Raw genomic sequence first — 21,609 nt, 5'->3', positions numbered from 1 at the left:
GTCTTAGACCACCTCCAATGAAAGCTCTTTAATCAGAATTCCATTATTGAAAATAAAGAAATAAAAAAAATAGGAAAGAGAGTGAAGAGATCTTTTTTTGTCACTGAATCTAATATATTAAAACATAAGTCATGACTTTTTTTCATGTGTGATTTTATTAGTTTAAACCATTCTTAGAAAATATCATATTTTACATAAATTTATTATTATATCTTTTAATATCTTTATCTTTTTATTTGAAATACAAATGAATATATTTAAAATGTTGTAACAAAATCTTTTTAAAATCTTCTTAGAATCTTTTTAAATTTACTTTTGAAAATTATTTAGTTTAATTTATAAAATATAATTAGAAATTAAAATTGAATATAGTATTGGTTTATAAACAAAAATTTAAATAAAATGAAATTAATTAATTTCAAAAATAAATTTACTAATAATTTTTAAAGATTTTGTTAGAAATAAATATTTATTTATATTTTAATTTTTTCAAATTTGTTGTCTAATAAAATAAAAATCATGATTTTTTGATGAGTGATATTTTTATTTGGACCATTATTTAAATTTTCTATTAAATGTATATCACTAATGCTAATATATATAATATTTTTAACTACTTTAATCATAATATCTTTTATATCTTTTATTTAAAAAAAATTAAAATTCTAACAAATCTCTCAAAAAAGATTATAATAAGATCTTAATTGTCATAAATTGAATATAAATATTTTCTGTTACTAAAAGAATAAAATTATATCATATTTTATCAATTTTATAATAATCTCTATCATTTTAAAATAAAAATGTTATATTGAACAAAATATGATAAAATTATGTTAAATTGATAAGTTAACATATTTTATTTTCATAAATATAAAATATTTATGTTAAAAATATAATATGTTGGTAGAACGGGTTAATATTAGTAAACTATATAATACATGTATAAAAATTTAACTTATCTTAAACTTTTTTAATATACAGTAATTTATTATATAAAATTAATAAACATTAAAAAATTACTAAAAAAATCTAGCAATTTGAATTACTGATCATGATTATAATAAATTAAATACAAAATTGTTTTCATATATGTTGTTTCATGCATTAAAAAATTTAGTTTAGTAATCAAACGCAAATTTAATAGGATAAATATATAATAAGCAACATATATATGTGATGATTTTAATTTACAGCATGAAAACTATAAAATTATTATATTTGGGATAATTATACAAACATTTAAATATGTGAGTAACATTAAAAATATATAATAATTATGTAAAACAAATATCTATATATATAAATGTGAAAATATATACCCGCACGTTTGTGCGGATGGAAATCTAGTACTTTAATTAAAATAAGAAAAAAAAATGAGTCTAAACGTGGTCCATCCCAAAGTCCATTACACAATAAGAGAAGAGAGGAGTACCGCTTTTGCTACCCCATCGGCTACAATATTTTTCGATCGAGGAATATGAGAGAAAGAGATGCTTGTGAACTAAAACAAATGTTTTTAGAACCACTTCTAATCTTTTACCTTCCACATGTCTTATAACTAGCATTTTAATTTATAAACATAAATTTGGCCCGTCTAAAGTTGGATTATTATTATTTTTTCTGCATGGTAATTATTTTATTTTTGTGCACGCATGGATTTGGTAGTTTATTCGAACTAGTTGATCTTCGGTTTCCATCCATATTCTATACAAATAAACTTACGCACCTCATAATTACTCAGACGGCCACCCAAAAGGACGAGTCACAAACAATTTAGTCACCATTGATTTTAGAAAAGAACTTGCTGATACACAAACAAAGTCTATTTTAATATTTTGATAGCTAAAGAATTGTATTATTGTGGTAATAAATTACAAAATTTGTCAAACTCAATGATTTGATTTTTAAAGGTGTTAGTTAATTGATGTTTTATTTGTTCCCCTAAAAACCTTTACTATTGATTTTGTACATATAGATTAGGGCAGGATTTGGGTACTTTTGCAGAAATTTTTTACTTCTATAAAAACTTTGCAAAAGTGTGAAAAATCGTTAATCTAGCGGCAAGGATAAAAATCCCTCGATGGCACCAAAAATATAAGTGTTATATATAGGTGATATCCCTTATGCACAATCCCACTGCTCACTCTCTCTAAACCATTTCACTTTAAGTAAAAAGAAGAAGAGAGAGAGAGAGAGACTCGCTTCCAAATAAACTATCTATCTTATCGTGAGGTTACGAGTGGTATCTATAGGATTGCTCGGCCTGAGAAAAATGGGGAGGAAGACATGGTTTAACGACGACGGGATGAAGAAAGGAGAGTGGATAGCGGAGGAAGACGAAAAGCTCATCGCTTACATCAATGAGCATGGCATGTGTGATTGGCGTTCAATCCCCAAAAGAGCTGGTATGTATATTGAATTATTGATACACATACTTACACCATGTCCATATATATACCAATAATTCATAAACATTTTTTATGCTACAGATATTTCATTAACATATGTTAGATCTTTTAGATTTTTCACACGTATTAAAATGATTAGTGTATATCAATAAATATCTTGATTTATGTGTAAAAAACAAATTTCTAGGATTTTAAACCAATAGTTTTAATCAAAACTTCTTGAATTTACCAGTTTATTCTTTTTAACTTATTAAATATGCATTGAAAACCTTACAAAATTATCTTTGTGAAATACTTTTTTTTTTCAAAACATTTATTTTTGTAGAACGGTGAAAAAAATATTTTATGTGTCTTTTTTTCCTGTTTTTGTTCAACTAAATTCTCGGAACAAGGGGTTTATAAAGTAAGCTAGATCAGTTCTAGATTTTGCTTACGAACTAATTTTTTTTTTTGTAACTTAAGAACTAAAGTATTCCTTTGTTTAAATCAAGCAACCGAGTTTTCCTCTTGTTTTAGATTCTTTCTGGCATAGAATAACTCTAGAGTTTTCATATGTAGTGAAATTCTTGGTTTTCAATACTTCATATTTTTTTTTGGTAAAATCAATACTTCATATTTTCCTGAGGTAAACCTGTTTTCAGAAAATACTTGCCGATAGTTTTTACATTTCCCCGTTTCATTTGTTGTTGTCTTGCTGATATTTCTCATTAATTAGTATATATTACTATAGATTTTTGGGATATGAAATTTGGTATATAATGTATTGTACATTCAATAGCAGAATCCATGTTCTTTGGAGGAGGGGGGGCAAACTCAATTATAAAAACTTCATGAAATCCTAGCGAAATAATTTTTGTAACCAAACCTTTTTTTTTTGTAACCAAACCAGTAATAGAAAGTGAAGTACATTGTTGACTGATCAAAGAAAAGAAAGGGAAAGTACATATACATGACATATTGTATTTTATAATGTTGTGGTGAGAGTACATGAATGATTGTTAAATCTATTCTATTAAAACTGAAGTACAAAATAATATTTACTTATTTTAAGTAAATTCTTACATATTTTCATTCTTTTTTAACTAATTCTAACTACGTCATTTATTATCTTTTCTAATTAATTCGACATCATTTATTATAAAATATAAAATATAATTTACCTATTTTAAATTATTTTATTACATTTTTCTTTTTTCACTATTCTTAACTAATTCATTAATTGTATTTACTACAGTAGTTCGACATCATTTATTTTATGTGTTAACCATAATAATTTCACAGATTTTAATGAAATTGCTCCATTAATAACAATAATTCAAACCAATTAATAAATACTTTTTTATTTGTATATATAATCAGTTAGACATAAGCATCCATTGATCTCCCATTCAAGTATAAATCAATTTTTTTTGGATATCAATTTTTTTTGCATTTTAAAATTAAACTTCATTCGAATATTATAAATTTCTGGATGTGGTTCGAGTCGGATACAAGTAAGCGTGTATGAACCTAAAAATATCCAAATAAAATATATGTTTAAAAATAAAAATATCATTAAACAATTTATAAAATAAAAAAATTAAAATTAAAATCTGCGCGAATGCAGCTCTAATTTCTTTACTACTAGGGGTATGCCGGCGCTACGCGCCGGATCTTTAACACTAATATATATTTTAATGATTTCAAAACTATTTTTTTATGAAATGTGAAATTCAATTATCATTATATAAAGAATAGAAATTTACAGAAATAAAGGCTTACAGATGAAAATTTACATGGTTGAAGAAAACGTTTTAAACTGCAAAGCTCTAAACTGAGACTTAAAACCAACATTTCATTTAGCATGCAAGCTTGTGGTCAGCCTTGTAGCGAAGAAAAGCAATCATGTTGCGAATTGCCTTGTCAATGATCCGAACCACTATTTTTGTGGTCAAGATTTCAAAACTATTTTTGTGTTTGTAGGAACAAAATATAGTAAATATATAGAGGTATTTAAATTTTATTTTACTTTGTCCATCAGTTTCTTAACATACTTTTTTTTATAAAAAAAAAATCAAATATATGCATAAAAATAAACATGACAACCAATATTTGCGACTACACCAGAATTTCTGAATATTATGCTCTTAGAAATGAATAGAGTTTTTTGTTACCGCCACATCCAATTGAGCAAAATGCTTTTAGAATTCGTTGATTACTTTAGCTTTTGTTTTATGAGTGACATTTGCTAAAGATGTGAAAAGAGCAAGATTTATCAAAAAAGTGAGAAGATATATCAAAGTAGTAAGTGAAGCAAAGTGTGATCAATATCTTGTTCATTGCAACCATAGATGTGGCTGCACCTTTCATATCTAATGAGATTGAGGTACCTCATAAGAAGACGGGTCATCCACCATGAAAAGCTCGTTCTCCACCGCGAGTAGCTAAAATGTGATGGTGGGTTAGTGTTTTATGATACGACCACAATAATATATCTTCAATCACACTGAAAAAGTCCAAATGCACAACATTACAACAAATATATTTAGCATGGGGGAGGGGGGGTTGACATTTATGACTTTTAAATATAATTTAGTAATTCACATTTATGTTCCTTTCACATTTGAAGCTCACCCTATGACTAAGGCTACCATTATCGCGGAACTTTAATGGGGTTTTAAAAAAAATTATTGCGTGGGCCCCATAAAAACCATAAGAATCTCACATAAACTATGAAATAAAAATCTATTTTGGAGTGTTTCTTGCACTGTTGGGCCGCCACGTGTCAGTGGGGCCTGCGATTGGTTCGTTTTTAAATATTTTTTTTTTATTTCAGACAAAAAAATAATCAAAAAAAGGTTTCCTAAAAAACTGTGCCACCGGTGTCAGCGATAATTATGCTCTAAGAACGTTAATAATTAATTAAAAAAAACACCGGAGCACCAGACTCAGATCCCAGCAACGTCCTTAGCTTTCCTTTTATATACTTATTCCTTGGATTCATCAAGCCGATCAAAATGCATACATGATCTCTAAAATTTCAACTTTACGCCGCCATAGAAGAGATCAGACGTGTTCTGGTGCAAATAAGTCGGATATAATAGTGGAGGAAACTCACTAAGACTAAGGGTATGACTGGTTTCCCCGCTACCATCCGCAAACGCAGCTTTGCAGTTGTTGGCGTTTTGCAACAATCACTCAAACCGTTCTAAACCATTTCAAACCGCTATAAACCTCATAAACAACTCGGTTTAAAGTACATATTAATGAGAGTGGAGGACGTTACGGAGAGTTGATCGGCGACGTCATTTGAATCAGTCGACAGCTGAGCTGTGAAAATCCAAGTTCAGAAAATGAGTTAAACCCTACACTTCAATGGGCCTGAACAAAAACATATTTTAAAAACCCAAATGCCATAACAAAACATTCGAAACTGAAAATTCTTAGTCTGCCACGTGTCCAGAAATGCTCCATATAAGAAAATGATGTGGAGGGTTAAGGTGAGAGAAAACTCTCCTTTATTAGTATAGATATATGATGATTTTGTTCTGGAATCTATGCAGTTCAAACTTCTATCCATATGATATTATAAAAACCGATTTCAAGCTATAAACGGCCCCTATGCTTTGTCTACATTTATACATAAGTGTATGTTTTATGTTTTAAAATCCTCAATCTTTGGTACCTTTTAATCTGGTTCGAAGATTTTTTTTATATGGTCGAAATGTTAAAAAAATTGCAACTTATATATTATGCTTTTTAATTCTCCATAATTGAGGAAAAGTTTAAGGGTAATTCCAAGCAGCTTATTTTTTTTTTGCCACTACAAAAGTAGAATTAAACTGCTTTTGACTACTAAAATTGGCATCTCTATAATTTATCATGAAAAATAGGTTTGCAGAGGTGTGGAAAGAGCTGCAGATTAAGGTGGCTTAATTACCTAAGGCCTGGGATTAAAAGAGGCAAATTCACTCCTCAGGAAGAAGAAAAGATCATCAAAGTTCATGGTGTTCTCGGAAACAGGTTAGTTTCTTCTCTTGATTAATAGCTGCTGCTGTGTCTTTTATTTAAGAAAAAACTAATGCTCTGTCAGAAGTCAAAACTTCAATTTGGATTAACATTTGCACATAGGGATGTTAACTATATAATGTAATAGACTTTAGACTAAACAGCTTTGAATGGTAAGAATATCCGACTCCTATGGACTTTGAGATTAATTAGTCTTGGTTTTGAGCAGGATCTCCTATAAATTATATATAAGAAAAAGAATTCTAAATTTTGTTGTTATTATTGATGAAAACTGAAGGTGGGCAGCCATTGCGAAGCATATGGAGAATCGAACAGACAACGACATCAAGAACCATTGGAACTCCTGTCTCAAGAAAAGACTATCGAGGAACGGAATTGACCCGATGACCCATGAGCCCGTCAACAATAACCTCACCGTCACGACCACTTACGTAGAATGTGGTAGCTCTTCTACGACTACGTGGCCAACGAGGGAAAACCATTGTTCCTCCACACCTTCCGGCTTGGTTTGTGTCCTGAACAAGCTCGCTGCAGGTATCTCATCTAGACAATACGATCTCAACATAATCAAGAACATCTTGTTGGACCCGAGAATCACAAGCAGTGAGCAAGATGAAGAAGAAGTGTTAAAGAGGGATCAGGAGATTGGTGGTTGTGAAGAAGAAGATTTTCTGATATGGGACGATGAGGAAGTTAGGCGTTATATGGAGACTGACGATATAGAGTACGAGACGACGCCGTACGTGTCCCTCTTGTACGAAAGTACTCGCATCTTCTGACTCGATCGGTCCAGTACTAAAGTGTGTTAATGTGTTGGCATATGATTTATTGTTGCAACAAATAAAATTAATGTGGGCCACTTTAACCAAGAGAAGGTTTGTGAAAAAAAAAATGCAAAATAGCTTATGAAATGAATTTACAAAATAAGTAGACTCCAATGAAGATTGTTTTGTCTGGTAATTAACATACGATTTTCAATTTCATGTCGCTGTTAATTCACAAGACACAACCAAACCTATTCCCATTTTCCATTCCAATTATAATTACTACTTCTACAGTTCTACGGAAACCAAATAATCACACAATATATAATCTCTACGAATATATATATGTCGCGCCATTTATAGAATAGAATAATGATATACAAGTGACAAAGAAGACTTCATTAAAGCTGTGAGACTGACAGTGCCCAACTTACAAAGTCGTACAGTGAATGAGAAGACGTGCCATGAATACGTATATTTTGATATTCTTTCTGTTTCTTTATTAATTGATGTTTAAAAAAATATTTGTTTCAATATGTTTTTTGGCATGCATTTGTTTCCGGATGTTTACAAATTTTAATATAAATTTTTATATTTCGTATGATTGATTAGATTTTGTAATTTATTTTAGTACTGGTTAAGTAAAATATTAAATAATTAATAATGTTTTGTTTAGAAAAAGAAAAATAAATAATTGCATGTCTAGTTATAAAACAGCAAATAATAAATATAGAAAACTATATAACTAGTAATTTTGTGTGACTCTCCCTTCAAGTAAGAGGAACATGTTATTTGTCTCCATTGGGGCTAGGTGGCGGACCCACGTTAAGAGATGTGGTGTCACATGACACCTCTTAAATCTAAATAAATATGTGTTTTGTATAAATTAGCAGTTGAATTCATCTATCTCTGCTGGTAAAATACCATAAGTGACACCCCTAAACTCAGGTTCAAACCCCCCACTATTGACACTTTTTTATTTTTTTTTTAATGGTTTGACCCACCTAAAATTAGATCCTAGGTCCGCCACCAGGTCATAGCGTCTACCCCGACTTGACGTTTGGGGGGGGGGGGGGGGGGGGGGGGTTGGGTTTGCTGTGACAATGAAATCACTTTGAAATCACTTGATCTTGGTCAAAGAGATCATCATCATGCCATGCGTGTGCCTGTGTCTAGCTTCGACTCTTAAAACCCACCTTGCCCGAAACTTGATGATCTATTTTAATCCAAACCGATTGTTTTAAATGAATTTGAATCCAATACCAAGTTGGACATAGGTTTTATTTTTGAAGGTTAATTAAGTTGGACATTGTTATGATCCATACTAGATACAGCTGAGATTATCATTTATTACAATCTAAAGCCAAACTGAAATTTTGTATATGACATAGCGTCACTGTCACCGTTGCGTTTGATTTTTTCATTTATAGACCATCTTCAATAAAACACTATATTTCTATCTATAATTTACGTTAAAATATATTAACTCTATTATAGAATAAAATAAAATAAAATGTGATGTTTTTTTATATTTCACTATATAATATAATAACTTCATTATAAAATAATACCATTAAAGCAATAGTTACCTTATAATAAAATTATTCTATTTTAGTTTAAATTATAAAAGAAAATATAATGTGCCATTGGAAATACTCTTACTAACCATTGATTAGGTCAAAGTTCACTTCACGTGATTCTTCTTATTATTCGTTAAGGAAAAATTCGTATCGGTTGTTTTTTATTGACAAACTTTTAGTTGGATTTTAGATTTATAAGATTTGTTCGTTTTATACATTCATCTCATTTTTTTTATCTCCATCAAAAAAGTGAGCGATGACAATAAATTTTCCAAATACCATGTAAAAGAGAAATTTGAAAGTCCACAAAAATACAATCGGCGCTCTGTATTTCATCATGTTTAGGATGAAATTTTATTTACGAAAATAAATGTTATTTGCTAAAGAACAAAATTGCCTATTTGTTCAAGAAATTGAATTATATTACATTTCGGACCCATCATGCTTCTCCACATGTGACAATCTCTTCTAATTGGTCAACGAGGTTAAGGTCTATAGTGGCTCACAACAACATCAACCTTATCATCTTGTTTTTTGCTTTGTTTTTCAATCACAACCACATACTTAAAGAAAACATTCTGGCGAATTTCTTTCTAAAAAGTTGGCGGAATATATATAGTACATTATTTATTGACGCAAATCTTATTTCTTCTCTCCTGATTCACATAATTTAGATAAACGAAAACAACAATTAATTTGCATTGCATGGATTTTATATACGTGCGAAATGTTAATCTCAGTTTTTCTATAAGTGGGGCAGATCATATTCTTTCAAGCGTTTGTTTTTTCTCGATTAAGAAGACATGAAGCAATTTAATCACGTGTATAATAGACGATAGAGGACTGTGAAAACGATTAATAACGTGGCCACAAGGTCCGGGTCCGGGGTCCCCAATAAACCTAAAACACAAACAAAATAAAATATAATAATCAAACCAAACGAAGATAATTATTGCAATACTTGACAATTTTCTATGAAGTTAATTTTTATATTATTATTTCCTTGATGACTTTAGATTTCGAATGGTACGTGAAACAAAAAAAGCAGATCAAATAGAAAACACAAGTCAAATAGAACATATTTTTCTATCTACAAAAGTATTATATGTTTTAATTGTGTAGAGATACAAAATAACATGTATATTTAGAAAAGTCTAAAATAATTTTTACTAAAACATCATTTTTAAAATTTGGCTGGAATAAATAATTATGTACATATAAATTTGATTAACATATTTAAAGAAGATATTAAATAAAATAAAGAAAATAAAAATATTATCGTATTTTAAAAATATTTTTATTTGGTTTGAACTAAAAGAAATGAATTAAATGGTTTCCATGTAGTTAATAGGGAAAATAAGTACTCAATTTCTATTGGTCATCAGCATGTTATAGCTTCATTTATTTTTCTTCCTGCAGATTAACATTTTTTAATGCCCATTATTGACCTACAGCAGATTTGTGTATCACAAATATCTGCATCTAATATGCATTTAAACTGTATTGTATTCAAAGCTTAAATACGTAGAGTGGAGATAATGATATCCTAGGTTTTAATTGATTTTGCTATTGAAATGGGTATATTGCACATAAATTATATTCGAAATCTCACTGTAAATCTGATTCGTCCACTGTTGACCTTTTCTGTGTTCACTGGGGTACTGTTTGCTATCTAGTTTGTTGTTTTTCTCACTGTAAATCTGATTCGTCCACTGTTGACCTTTTCTGTGTTCACTGGGGTACTGTTTGCTATCTAGTTTGTTGTTTTTCAAAGGCTAACTAGTCAATCATTGAACTTTATCTAGAGTATTCTGCTTTAAAATTAATTATGAGATAAATTAGTAGTATTTGAAAGATTGCTTATTCCACTTTTATTCATTTAAAACATCATACGATGATGGGTTGTAGTGATATTATCGAGTCGAAACGGTTGAATTTATGTCATAGGAAACAGTGTTTACTTGGAAATAGACAGCAACAATAGGTGATTCCTGCTATGGGAGAGAACTTGGTTTATGCTTATAGGCTTCTAGCTAGTATCATTTGGAAGATCATATGGAGGTCTTCATCCATCCACATTAATATGGCCAAGACAATCCCCAAAGAAAAGAATTTTTTGTTATCCCAAAAATTATTTGAAAATGGATCAATTTGACAAAAAAGTGGGTGTCATAAAACTGGATCTGAGCAATAATGGGTTGGGACCCAGTTTTTTATTTTGTGGAATTGTTAGAAAAAAATATCATATGATAGATTTAAAACAAATTTATATAGCAAAAATAGCACAAGAAGAAGAATCACAAAAATATTTTTTATTAAAATGCAGAAAATACATATATTCCCTCGAGTAAAAATATTAAGAATCATATTTATTTAATTTTAAGTAAATATTATAAAGTATTATATATGCTAAAAATATTATTCATGAAAATAATTTAGTTTCTTTATTATTTAATGAATGTTATTTTGATCTTTTTGTATATTATCTTGTGATAGCTATTTTATGAATAAATAGATTTGTAAAAAATAAAAAACATGGTAAAATGGAGTTGGAAGTCTTTGATTGAGCAGAACATTACAGATCGAGATATCACCCCCTATTTCTCATGATTTGCGAGATGATGACACAAAGTGACAAAACCATGGATTAATTTCGTCTCCACTTTTACATGACTGACTTAAAGAAAATCCGTAGCTACTTAGATTTCGGGTTGGGTTGTCTCGGCTAACAAATTAGGTCATATGTCGTGTCTTTTCTTCTTTGGCAAGTGTAAAAGAAATTGATCATTATGCTATTATAATTCTTTTGATGATTTTGTGGTGTGTCAGTTAACCAAACATGCTGACATGGTACTCAAATTCCAGATTGGTTTGAGGTATTTTGCCAAGATAGAAAATCGTCGCTCTTTAGGCCTTTTTTATAGAAGTTGGGGAATTTTATAGATGTCATATTTATATGCCATTATTTGATTGGGATATACAAAATCTATTAGATTGATGTATAGTAATGTTTAACTTTGTTAACTTGACTCTGAATCATAACAAATTCAAAATGCTTTCTTAACATTAATAAGAATATACAATGGGTATTTATACAAGTATGCAGTGCCATACTGCTATGCCAAGTCTTAAGAGGCTGAAACAAAATTAAAAATAGATATTTTATAGTGTCAATAAAACTTATTACGAAAGCAGATATTTATTTAAGTACGAAATTGGTTTTGAACTTGGGATTGGATACTCAAAAAACATATTTCAACTTCACTTTAACCACTACACTATGGTAGACTTCTGAAACAAAAAAATCCCAAAATTATAGATTATTTTTGGGGCCCTAACGCAAATGTTTTTCACAACATAGTATGACGGCTCTGTGTATATGAACTATACATTATAAGTATATACATTAACTGTATATAAATGAATAAAACATTGCATATAATAGTTAAAATGATAAAATAATTTATGAAATCTGTTTGTGACTATTAAAACAAATAAAATAGTAATTGTTGAAGTTGGTTTTATTAAACACCAATTACTATTGTATTTGTTTTAATAGTCACAAACAGATTCCATAAATTATTTTATCATTTTAATTATTATATGCAATGTTTTATTGATTTATTTTTGTTTAGATCTGTTTTATTATTTTATTTATTACAATTAATGATGTTCAAAATAAAAATAGCAGCTGTGGTTTGGTGGTTGTAAATGACTTAAAGTCATTCTAGTCAAGGTTTCGAAACATGCTATATTAGGTGGTGTTATTCAATCATGTATTTTAATAGTATTTAAATCTAAACACAATCTACAGTTATTCAAATGATGATTCTAAATTTTATTTTAAAATCTAGTGTTATTCAATGAATGATTTAAATCCAATTTTTAAAAGCTAGTGTTATTCAATTATCAAGGATTTTAAAAATTCTTTGTGATCTTATGGATTCTCATGAACAAATGCCGAGATTTTAAAATCTCATCAATTTTAAATTTTAAAATTTGATTTGGTTACAAAATATTAATAATAGATTTTAAATCAATGATTGAATAACACCCCTTTAGGTTATTTTTTCATAAAAATGAATTATATTTAAAATAAGGATAATTTGAAAATACCCTATTTATAGTTTAAAATTTGAAAATATACTTATCTTTTTAAGTTTTAAAACTACACTTTTTAAATGTGATAAGACATTTTATCCAAATTGGATAAAAAATATGCATTCTAACAACTAAAATACAAATACGAATTCAAAAATAATATTAATATTATTATTTATTATTGTTTCTGTTTATGATAATATTTTTTTCTTGATTTCATGTACTCTCGTACATATGTGCAGTAGCCAGTAAAAAAAATCTATCACAGCAATATCAAAATGTGTGGATTATATAAGGGTTGAAGTTGAGTGGGTGTTCGTTTATGATGATCTCAGTAAATGGTCTGAATTTCTCGGGTCTAAAGTCTGTGTGTTGAGCATTCTAAACATGCTTTGGGAACTTACTTTGATGTCTGTGGAATACAGAACTGGAATGTAGAAGATCCATCACTCATGGCCTCATGGGACACATCGAACAATATACATAGATCATCGTATTGTATAAAAGATAGTATTACTCTTAATGTCTTTTGATCAAAAAAAAAATGCAAAAGGATATATAAAGTTTATTCGGGTCTTTTTTTCAGTAGATGTAATAAAAATCTTATCATGATAAAAAATCATGTGATGAAACTATGCAGCGCTAGATGTTGGCAGCTTATATTCATTTTTAGTTTTTTTAATCAAAATAAATGTAAAATATAATTTAATAAGATATTACACAGATTGAAGAGTATTATTTAAAAACAAAAATATGTAGAATAGTTATTTTTATTGAGACTTGATAATTTAGTCATTTAAATTAAATAAAAGTGTAGTTTTATAAAAATCTAAGTAAAATGTTGTTTCAAAAATAGAATAATATACAAACTAGATCTCGACCCGCACAACCGTGCGGGTTTCTTATTTCTATACTAAAATATTTTAGTTTATATAACAAAATTTACCAATAACTTATTGTAATTTAGTGTTATATATTATGTAATTCTATAATAGCTATGTTTACGTGGCTTGTATATTATTACTATAAATTTTGTATTTTTGTAACAAAAATTATTTTGGAAACTTTATTATGTAACAATATTACTTTACATACTTTTTATTTAAAATTTAAAATTTATATGAAAGCAAATTAAATTGTTAGATGTCATAATTTTTTAAGTCTTAATATTTTCTTGTTAGATGTCATAAATCTTAAATTGTTATTTTTTTTAAATAATCTAAACTATTTTTGATATTTTGTATGCAAAATAAAAATAAAAATATAGAAATTAAAGTTAAATATTTTCTAAAAAAAATTTAAACATAAAATATTTACATATCCAAACTTTTATTTTATGTTTTACATAAATATTATAAAATACTTAACCTTAGTTTCTATATATTTATTTTCATAGCTAATATATTATTTATATAATATAATTAATTTATATATTATTCTGCTGATCACCGGCGGTCGATCCGATGATCTGATGACTCAGAAGTTCATCTGGTTTAGTGTCTGGGTCGGATTTAAAAACATTGAAGCAATCTAATCATGTATCAGAAATGATGGTCATAACTGGTTATTCCAATTGTGATTTGTTTATTAACGTGTATAAACCAAACCGGGTAAAATGACTTATTTAGAAAAAATGTTAGGTTCGATATAGGCATATTTTTAAACACAGATATGCATCGTATGTGAATCATTAATGATGCAAATATATGTTTGTTAACTGAATCTTATTTGTAGGAGTAGGTAGTTATTATTGTATCAAATAGAGTGATTTAGTAAGGCATAAATGTTATTAAAGAATAGATGAATTTGGACTTTCTAGGAAGGGTTCATTTTTAAAAAAATCACACATGAATTAAGATTGTGACTTCTGTTTTAATATATAAGATTACATGTTGTAAAACAAAAATAAATTTTTTTAAAAAAATTAATGAATGCAAGACAAGTTGATTTTTTTACACTAAACTTTAGCAAAAAATTGAGCACTTAGGTATATATGGTTTTAGCAAATAACTAATAGAAGTGTGAAACTTGAAAATTATATTTTACTGTTCGAAACTTCAAAACAAAGAGAATAATTACTTAAAACCAAAAACAGAGAGGTCTATTTATATATATGCTTCTCTTCCCCATTCAAGACACCATTCTAAAAATAAGTGAGAATTGTGCGAATTAGAGATTATCCCTCAATACTTCGATTGAAATAATTCCTTTTCACTTACAATCATTGTAGCTCTTCTTCTCGATCATAAGGTGAACAACTGAGGCGATATCGGATTGTGGACTGAGATAACTTATGGGGAGGGCGACGTGGTTCGAAGCTGATGGGACGAAGAGAGGAGAATGGACGGAGGAGGAAGACCGCAAACTCGTCGCTTATATCGACGTATACGGCATCGGTGACTGGCGTTTTCTCCCTCACAAAGCTGGTAGTTATATATTTATAACTACATTTTATATAAATTTGTGTGCAATGGTGACGTGAACCAAACATGTTTTGTGTGAGCTGCATAATTGTAAGTGTCGTTTTTAATAAACTCCACCACAAACATGGTATGCTTTGTAAATAGTGACAAAATAAAGTTTGCAGAGATGGTGCCGATAAAGCAGGTGTTTCCATGTGTTTTTATATACATAGAAAAGTCATATAATCATACACTTCCAGAAGTTTAAATCTTTACAGTGATTTTTTTTTGTTTCCCGTACTATATACGTACCCAAAAAAATCACTAATTTACTAGCTAAAAGAATTCTCATTTAATCTTATATAAAGGTTTGCAGAGATGTGGAAAGAGCTGCAGATTAAGGTGGCTTAACTATCTAAGGCCTGGCGTCAAGAAAGGCAAATTCACTACTCAAGAAGAACAAGTCATCATCAATTTTCATTCTATTCTCGGGAACAGGTACGTTAATCAATAATTGAATATATTACCGATTTTTCAAAACTCAGAACTTCACTATTTACATTTTTTTTGGGTGCAAATGTTAAGATACTTCACTATTTTCATGTTTGTAAGGATTTGATTCTTTCATATTTTTTATTTATCTAGATCCGAATAAATTTGTGAAATGCTATAATTGAAAAGTACTAAAACTAAATAAAAAGTATTTATAAGTATATTATCCTTTATACATTTTTGTTATATTGAACTAAAAAATTCTGTTGTAGGTGGGCAACCATAGCGCAGCAAATGCCGGGTCGATCAGACAACGACATCAAGAACCATTGGAACTCTTGCCTTAAGAAAAGACTCGAGAGAAACGGAATCGACCCAATGACCCACCAGCCAATCATCAACCTCGACGTCAAAACACAGTCGTTTAACACAGATTGCGGTAGCTCTTCCTGCTCGACGGCGAGTCCATCTTCTTCTTCCTTCTCCTCCAGCTCGGCCCGTCTCCTTAACAGGATCGCCACTGGTATCTCATGTAGACAACACGGTGTCGACAGGATCAAGAACATCTTGTCGGATCTGACAATCACAAGCATTAATGGTGAAGAAGAAGGGTTCGAGCAGCTGAAGATAGATCATGGGAAGATGTTAGCTAATGATGATCAAGAAGATGATTTTCTGATGTGGGACGAAGAAAAAACGAGACATTTCATGGAGGAGATTGGTGCAATGGATTTCCACACGAATGGGGGCTATAAACCTAGTTCATCAGCACAGTATGGTGTTTATGAGACTGGCCTACTTGATGATCATCTTATTTGATGAATCGATGGTTACTGTGTGAAATTAATAATAATATTCTCTCTGGATCCAAAAAAAAAATAGATAAAAAGGAATATTATTCATAAATATTGTACCGACCAAGAGAATAATTTCCAAAAAGTCACGTCTCTATATTATATATAGAACATGGGTGCAGTGAAACAAAACATGAAACTTCATGAGTTTGTCATGTTCCACTAATAGTGCAATGAATGATATGGATGATCGTGAATAAAATCTTATGTAGTCTCTTTTATTTTACACTTCGTTATGAGTTATCATGTATCTTCTCCCTGGATCAGTTGTGAAAAAGTAGGAACAAATAGCAACCGCTATTTTTAATATATAATAGTATATATGTTGACAATTTGTTTCTCATGCTTTATGTGTTTCATACGATGATACGAAAATACTTACAAATAAAAGCAAAAAAAAAAAACAGCATTGTGACAATTGCTTCTTCTTTTGTTCTGGTCCACACTACTTTGGATTTTAATTTTATTTTGTAATTTTATGTAATTGGTTTACGAAGTTGATGTTTTTGTTTCTTTATTAATAAATTATTTTGATATTATCCTTTTAAAGTATTGTTTATTATCTGTATCCGTATATTTCTTGGTAATCTTTATCAGTCTATCAGAGGTCGAAGGGAAAAAAAATCAAGAAATATCGGCATCGCCGTGAGTTATGTTACGTCATGTATGTGTTGAAATGTTAATATCTACCGAGTGAAGTCTCAAACGGCATCCCAAGACCACATGTAAAACATCGTGGTTACATCCACGTGGAAAACGCACCTCGTTATCAGCTTTCGCATTTAGTCACGTGATAGTTATGCGCTCAGTTGATAATAATGAGTAATTGAGATTGAAAGCATTATTCGTTTTGGATTTTGTTAATTATTGATAGATTGACAGCAGTATGTCATGGGAACAAAAACTTGACTATAATATGAACACTAGATACAAACTGAATTAGAGTTTTTCTTCTAAACTAAAGTTATAACACATAGTTACCAACTAAGATTACAAATATAAATATAGTATATTCATAAAATCTGTATATTTGATTGATCAGATCTTTGACTATGGTTTTTAATTTACTTTGGGCAATTTTGTGAGAATATATATATAACATATCTCTTAGAATGTTTTTCTTATATATCTCACATATGAAAATAATTAACAATATATTATTGAACGATATTTTAAATAATTAAAATATATATTAATATTTTTATAAAATATATATTTGAGTGAGATATCAACTATTTAAGATATTTACTCAATAATTTCTTTTTGTTGTATGTGAGATTTTCAAATAAGAACCTATAGAAGAGTTGTTCTAACACGAGTCTATTATAATATCTAACTAGGTACCTGTGATTTTAAAGTACAAAAAATATTTTTCAACAAAATCTAATTTAACAAAAAATAAAAATATTTATTTTAGTTTAAAAAAATAAAATTTTGTAACCCGGTTTGATATTTAATTTTTGGCGATAAATGTTTGTTTTTATTAAAAATAATGTTAGATCTAAAATAGAATAAGTTCATTTGTTATTTCATTTTTAGACTAAAATTAAGTTAATATTTTGGTATATTTAATAATAGTTATGAATTTAATTATTTATTAAAACAATAAAAACTAGGAAAATTATAATTTTTTTGTTATAGTAAAAAGTTGGAAATATCTAAAAAAATAAAATATTTAATAACAAAGTAATTTCATGTGTGAATTGTGATGATGTATTTTATTAAAATTGTCTAATATGTAAATAATTACTAATTTTAATTAAATATATAAGGATAATTAAAATTTGAGTGGTATAAATCTTAAGTAACACATTGATATAAAGTATTTTTATATTATGTTTATAATTTAATAAAATAGATTTACAGATGTGGCTGCTCTTGTTTCCTTTATCTTCCTTATGGATCCCTTTTTGTTGAACTAAGATTTCACAAAATTGAAGTGGCTTACAAAATGATACAACATAACTACAAAAATCCCAAAAGAACAAAACAACAATAAACAAAATAATGACAGAGCCAGTGGTCGAACTAAAATAATATCAGTAAAAAGAAGATAGAAATGAACTAAAAACTCAACCAAAACAGCAGAAACGGAAATTCTGTTGACATCTTGGCAGTCCTAACGAAAGTCACAAAGGAGTACTGGTATCAAAGCCTCAAGAACTGTTTGAGAAATGATGTTTTTAGAAAGATAATGAGAGATGATTTCCATTCTGGTTTTTGCATCTAACACAATTATCTCTAACACGATATTATTTTGCAACGATGGATTTGGAGGAAGTTTGGGCAACGAGGCATACAGATCTGAAAGAATCTTTGCCAAAATGTGAAGAAAAGGAGAGACAACCAACATAGATTAAGAGAAATTAAGAACGTGTTTCAAAAAAAAAAAGACGAGAAAAAAGAAATAAATTCTAGAGCTAATTGGGTCAAAAACCAATTAATGAGCATGGGTTTAAAAACATATTTACATAAAGAAAAATAGAAGATAAATATTTTTCCTTTTTCAACTAATCATCTTCATTTTGATTTCTATGTTGTGGATTTTTTGATGAAAGTAGATGAGCACACTCTTTTTCTTGTGTGATTTATTTTGGATTACTTCACAGCAGATTTCATACAAATCAAATTGGCTATTATTAATATACTCCTTTCGTTTTAAAAAGATGCGTATTCTAGAGAAAATTATTGTTTCAAAAAGATACATATTTATATTTCTAATACAATTTTTGTCAATTAATAATGAGAAATTATGCAAGTTAAAAAATATTAATTGCACTTTTAAAGTCTTGCTGGTTTAAAATTATAAGAAATCTAAAATTACAAAAACTATGTATTATTTATAACTAAGTTTTAATATATTTTATTTAAAAGTGTGAAAATTCTAAAACATATATTATTTTGAAACATGGAAAGTATTAAACTTATGACTTGGATGAATATTCAACAATAACTTAAGCTCACAAAATCTTAGTCCAAGGAAAATTGCCATAATTTTTTACACCAATGATTATTAAACTAGTAGGTGACTTTGAAAAACTAATTATTCTTTTATCTCATATTAGTGTCATTTTAACTTTAAAATTGATCTTATTATAAATATAGATTTTTATATATTCAGTGTAAATATTTGATACTTTTTAATTTTATGCATATTTTTAGTTCGTTAATTAACATAATCAATTAAAATAATATATTAATTACACCACACTTTTTGTGAAACGTAATTGTCTTCCAAGAGGCAACAGGGAAAACGCACACACAAGTATCATGAACCGTTGGTCCGTTGCATGATTCCGTTGGTGGGGATAACCATGGTGATGAGAGGGACCAAAACGTTGGAATCCGTCCATTGATTCTAATATAGTGACATTATTCTGAAATCAAATTATTGACTAAGTTTTAAGGATGGCCATATATTCAAAAAAATCTCGTACAGTAATAGAGGTTACATCTTGCCATTCTATAGGCTACAGCAGTAAGTGAACGTGCCATTATTATTTGACAGCACAGTAGTACGGTTTGGGATTTTTATCTCCTTTCAACATTTGTCACAAGCGTGGTGAACCTGGTGATGCCTTCAAAGAAAATAACCAAACCGATCTAAAACTAGTCTAATCAAATCAATCTAAGATCACTGGTTTCTTCTTTTTACTTTTATGTCGCGAAACCGCAAGCAAACTGGAACCGAACCTCAAGTTAATTGTTGCACCAAATATGGATCAAATTTTGTGTGGTCCCGATATGAAGACCTCAAACCGAGTAAACCCAAAAACCAAAACTTCTAAAAAGCAGAGGATGAGGTTTAGAACATTAATTGGATTGTTATGGTGAACACTGGAAGGCCAATTACATCTCGAGATCGACCAGCAAGACCGTGCCTACAGCAATTTGAAAAGGCATAGGCCTTGTGAGTTGGTGCCCAAGTATTACAGAAATTTCAGGCCCCTTTAACTACCAAAATCATTTTTATATAGTGGTTAACTTATTCTTTTAGTTAGATTTTTATATGAATTTGATTTTTACTTGTGTTTAAAGTAATTAATTTTTTGATAGAATTTGTTGTGTTTTAAATAATATAAAGATCTATTTCTTTAAAACTGCAAACATTTGACTCATATTTCCCGTATTTATTTGCCATGCTATGACTTAGACTCATTTTCAAAATTGTGAGACCGGTAAAAAGCTATAATTTTTTTTACTACATTTAATCAAACCTCTAATTTTTTTCTATTATCAATATTTTAACTGTACCCAAAGAGGAAATTTCCCTTCTTCAAAAAAAAAGAGTATCATAAGAGATGTGAAAAAATAAAGAGGAGAGATATTGAGCTTTTTTATGGGTTGGAGAATCTGGAAAATAAGGAATGACCTGATTTTCCAGCAAAATAGACAACATATTTTACAGGTCATACATGGAGCATTGCGTGAATGTCAACAATGGAGAGAGGCGCTCCAGCTCGCAAAACAAAGTACACAATCGGATAGGGAGACAATTCCAAAAACTAAAACCATACAGGAGGTACTCCCTTGCTCGGCGTCTATGTATTGCTTGGTAGATACTTCTTGGGTAAATGAGAAAGAGGTAGGAGGGACTGGATGGTCCTTATACAGTAAAAAAAGCGTCCATAAACTTCATGCCCACAAAGTCTTCATGCCCTTCTTATGGCGGTTCAAGAAGTATAGAAGCTAAGATATAAGTATGTAGCTTTTATGACTGATTGCAAGCAACTTAGAGATGAGTTACATCAGCAAATAGCTGAACAAACCATCTTCAACGTCCCTAACACAGAGGCATCCTCTATGATACGAGACATTGTGGCAATGGCCATGAAGTTTTGTTTTACTTTTCATTGCGTACCTATAACTTTAACTAGGAATGTTGATGTAATGGCTAAAGAAGCTAGACAAGGACAAAAGAACTATGTAATATCTTGACAGTTTTAATAAGAAAATGTGTTGCCAAAAAAAAAATCAATATTTTAATTTAAAGATTA

The 21,609-nt window shown here is 29.1% G+C and overlaps 2 protein-coding genes across 2 annotated transcripts; both read left to right on the top strand.

The window, feature by feature from the left end:
- The first annotated feature begins 1,103 nt into the window (after nucleotides 1-1,103).
- On the top strand, nucleotides 1,104-15,450 carry LOC103835888 (transcription factor MYB106). The gene is made up of 3 exons (XM_009112078.3): nucleotides 1,104-2,408; nucleotides 6,284-6,413; nucleotides 6,697-15,450. The coding sequence occupies exons 1-3, from the start codon at nucleotides 2,276-2,278 to the stop codon at nucleotides 7,196-7,198; spliced, it is 765 nt and encodes a 254-aa protein (XP_009110326.1). The 5' UTR covers nucleotides 1,104-2,275; the 3' UTR covers nucleotides 7,199-15,450.
- LOC103835887 (transcription factor MYB8) lies at nucleotides 14,216-19,094 on the top strand. The gene is made up of 3 exons (XM_009112076.3): nucleotides 14,216-15,290; nucleotides 15,635-15,764; nucleotides 16,031-19,094. Exons 1-3 carry the CDS (start codon nucleotides 15,158-15,160, stop codon nucleotides 16,575-16,577), a joined length of 810 nt encoding a protein of 269 aa, XP_009110324.1. The 5' UTR covers nucleotides 14,216-15,157; the 3' UTR covers nucleotides 16,578-19,094.
- Nucleotides 19,095-21,609: the final 2,515 nt, after the last annotated feature.

Source organism: Brassica rapa, chromosome A08 (assembly GCF_000309985.2).
Source record: "Brassica rapa cultivar Chiifu-401-42 chromosome A08, CAAS_Brap_v3.01, whole genome shotgun sequence".
Taxonomy (NCBI): Eukaryota; Viridiplantae; Streptophyta; class Magnoliopsida; order Brassicales; family Brassicaceae; genus Brassica; species Brassica rapa.
This window is presented reverse-complemented; position numbering and strand designations above follow the sequence as displayed.

Excerpts from the sequence above, each read along its gene's own strand:
- LOC103835888 (XM_009112078.3), top strand. The coding sequence starts at position 2,276 with ATGGGGAGGAAGACATGGTTTAACGACGACGGGATGAAGAAAGGAGAG. Across the intron at positions 2,409-6,283 it reads TTCAATCCCCAAAAGAGCTG|GTTTGCAGAGGTGTGGAAAG; the intron begins GTATGTATATTG and ends CATGAAAAATAG. Across the intron at positions 6,414-6,696 it reads CATGGTGTTCTCGGAAACAG|GTGGGCAGCCATTGCGAAGC; the intron begins GTTAGTTTCTTC and ends TGAAAACTGAAG.
- LOC103835887 (XM_009112076.3), top strand. The coding sequence starts at position 15,158 with ATGGGGAGGGCGACGTGGTTCGAAGCTGATGGGACGAAGAGAGGAGAA. Across the intron at positions 15,291-15,634 it reads TTTTCTCCCTCACAAAGCTG|GTTTGCAGAGATGTGGAAAG; the intron begins GTAGTTATATAT and ends TCTTATATAAAG. Across the intron at positions 15,765-16,030 it reads CATTCTATTCTCGGGAACAG|GTGGGCAACCATAGCGCAGC; the intron begins GTACGTTAATCA and ends ATTCTGTTGTAG.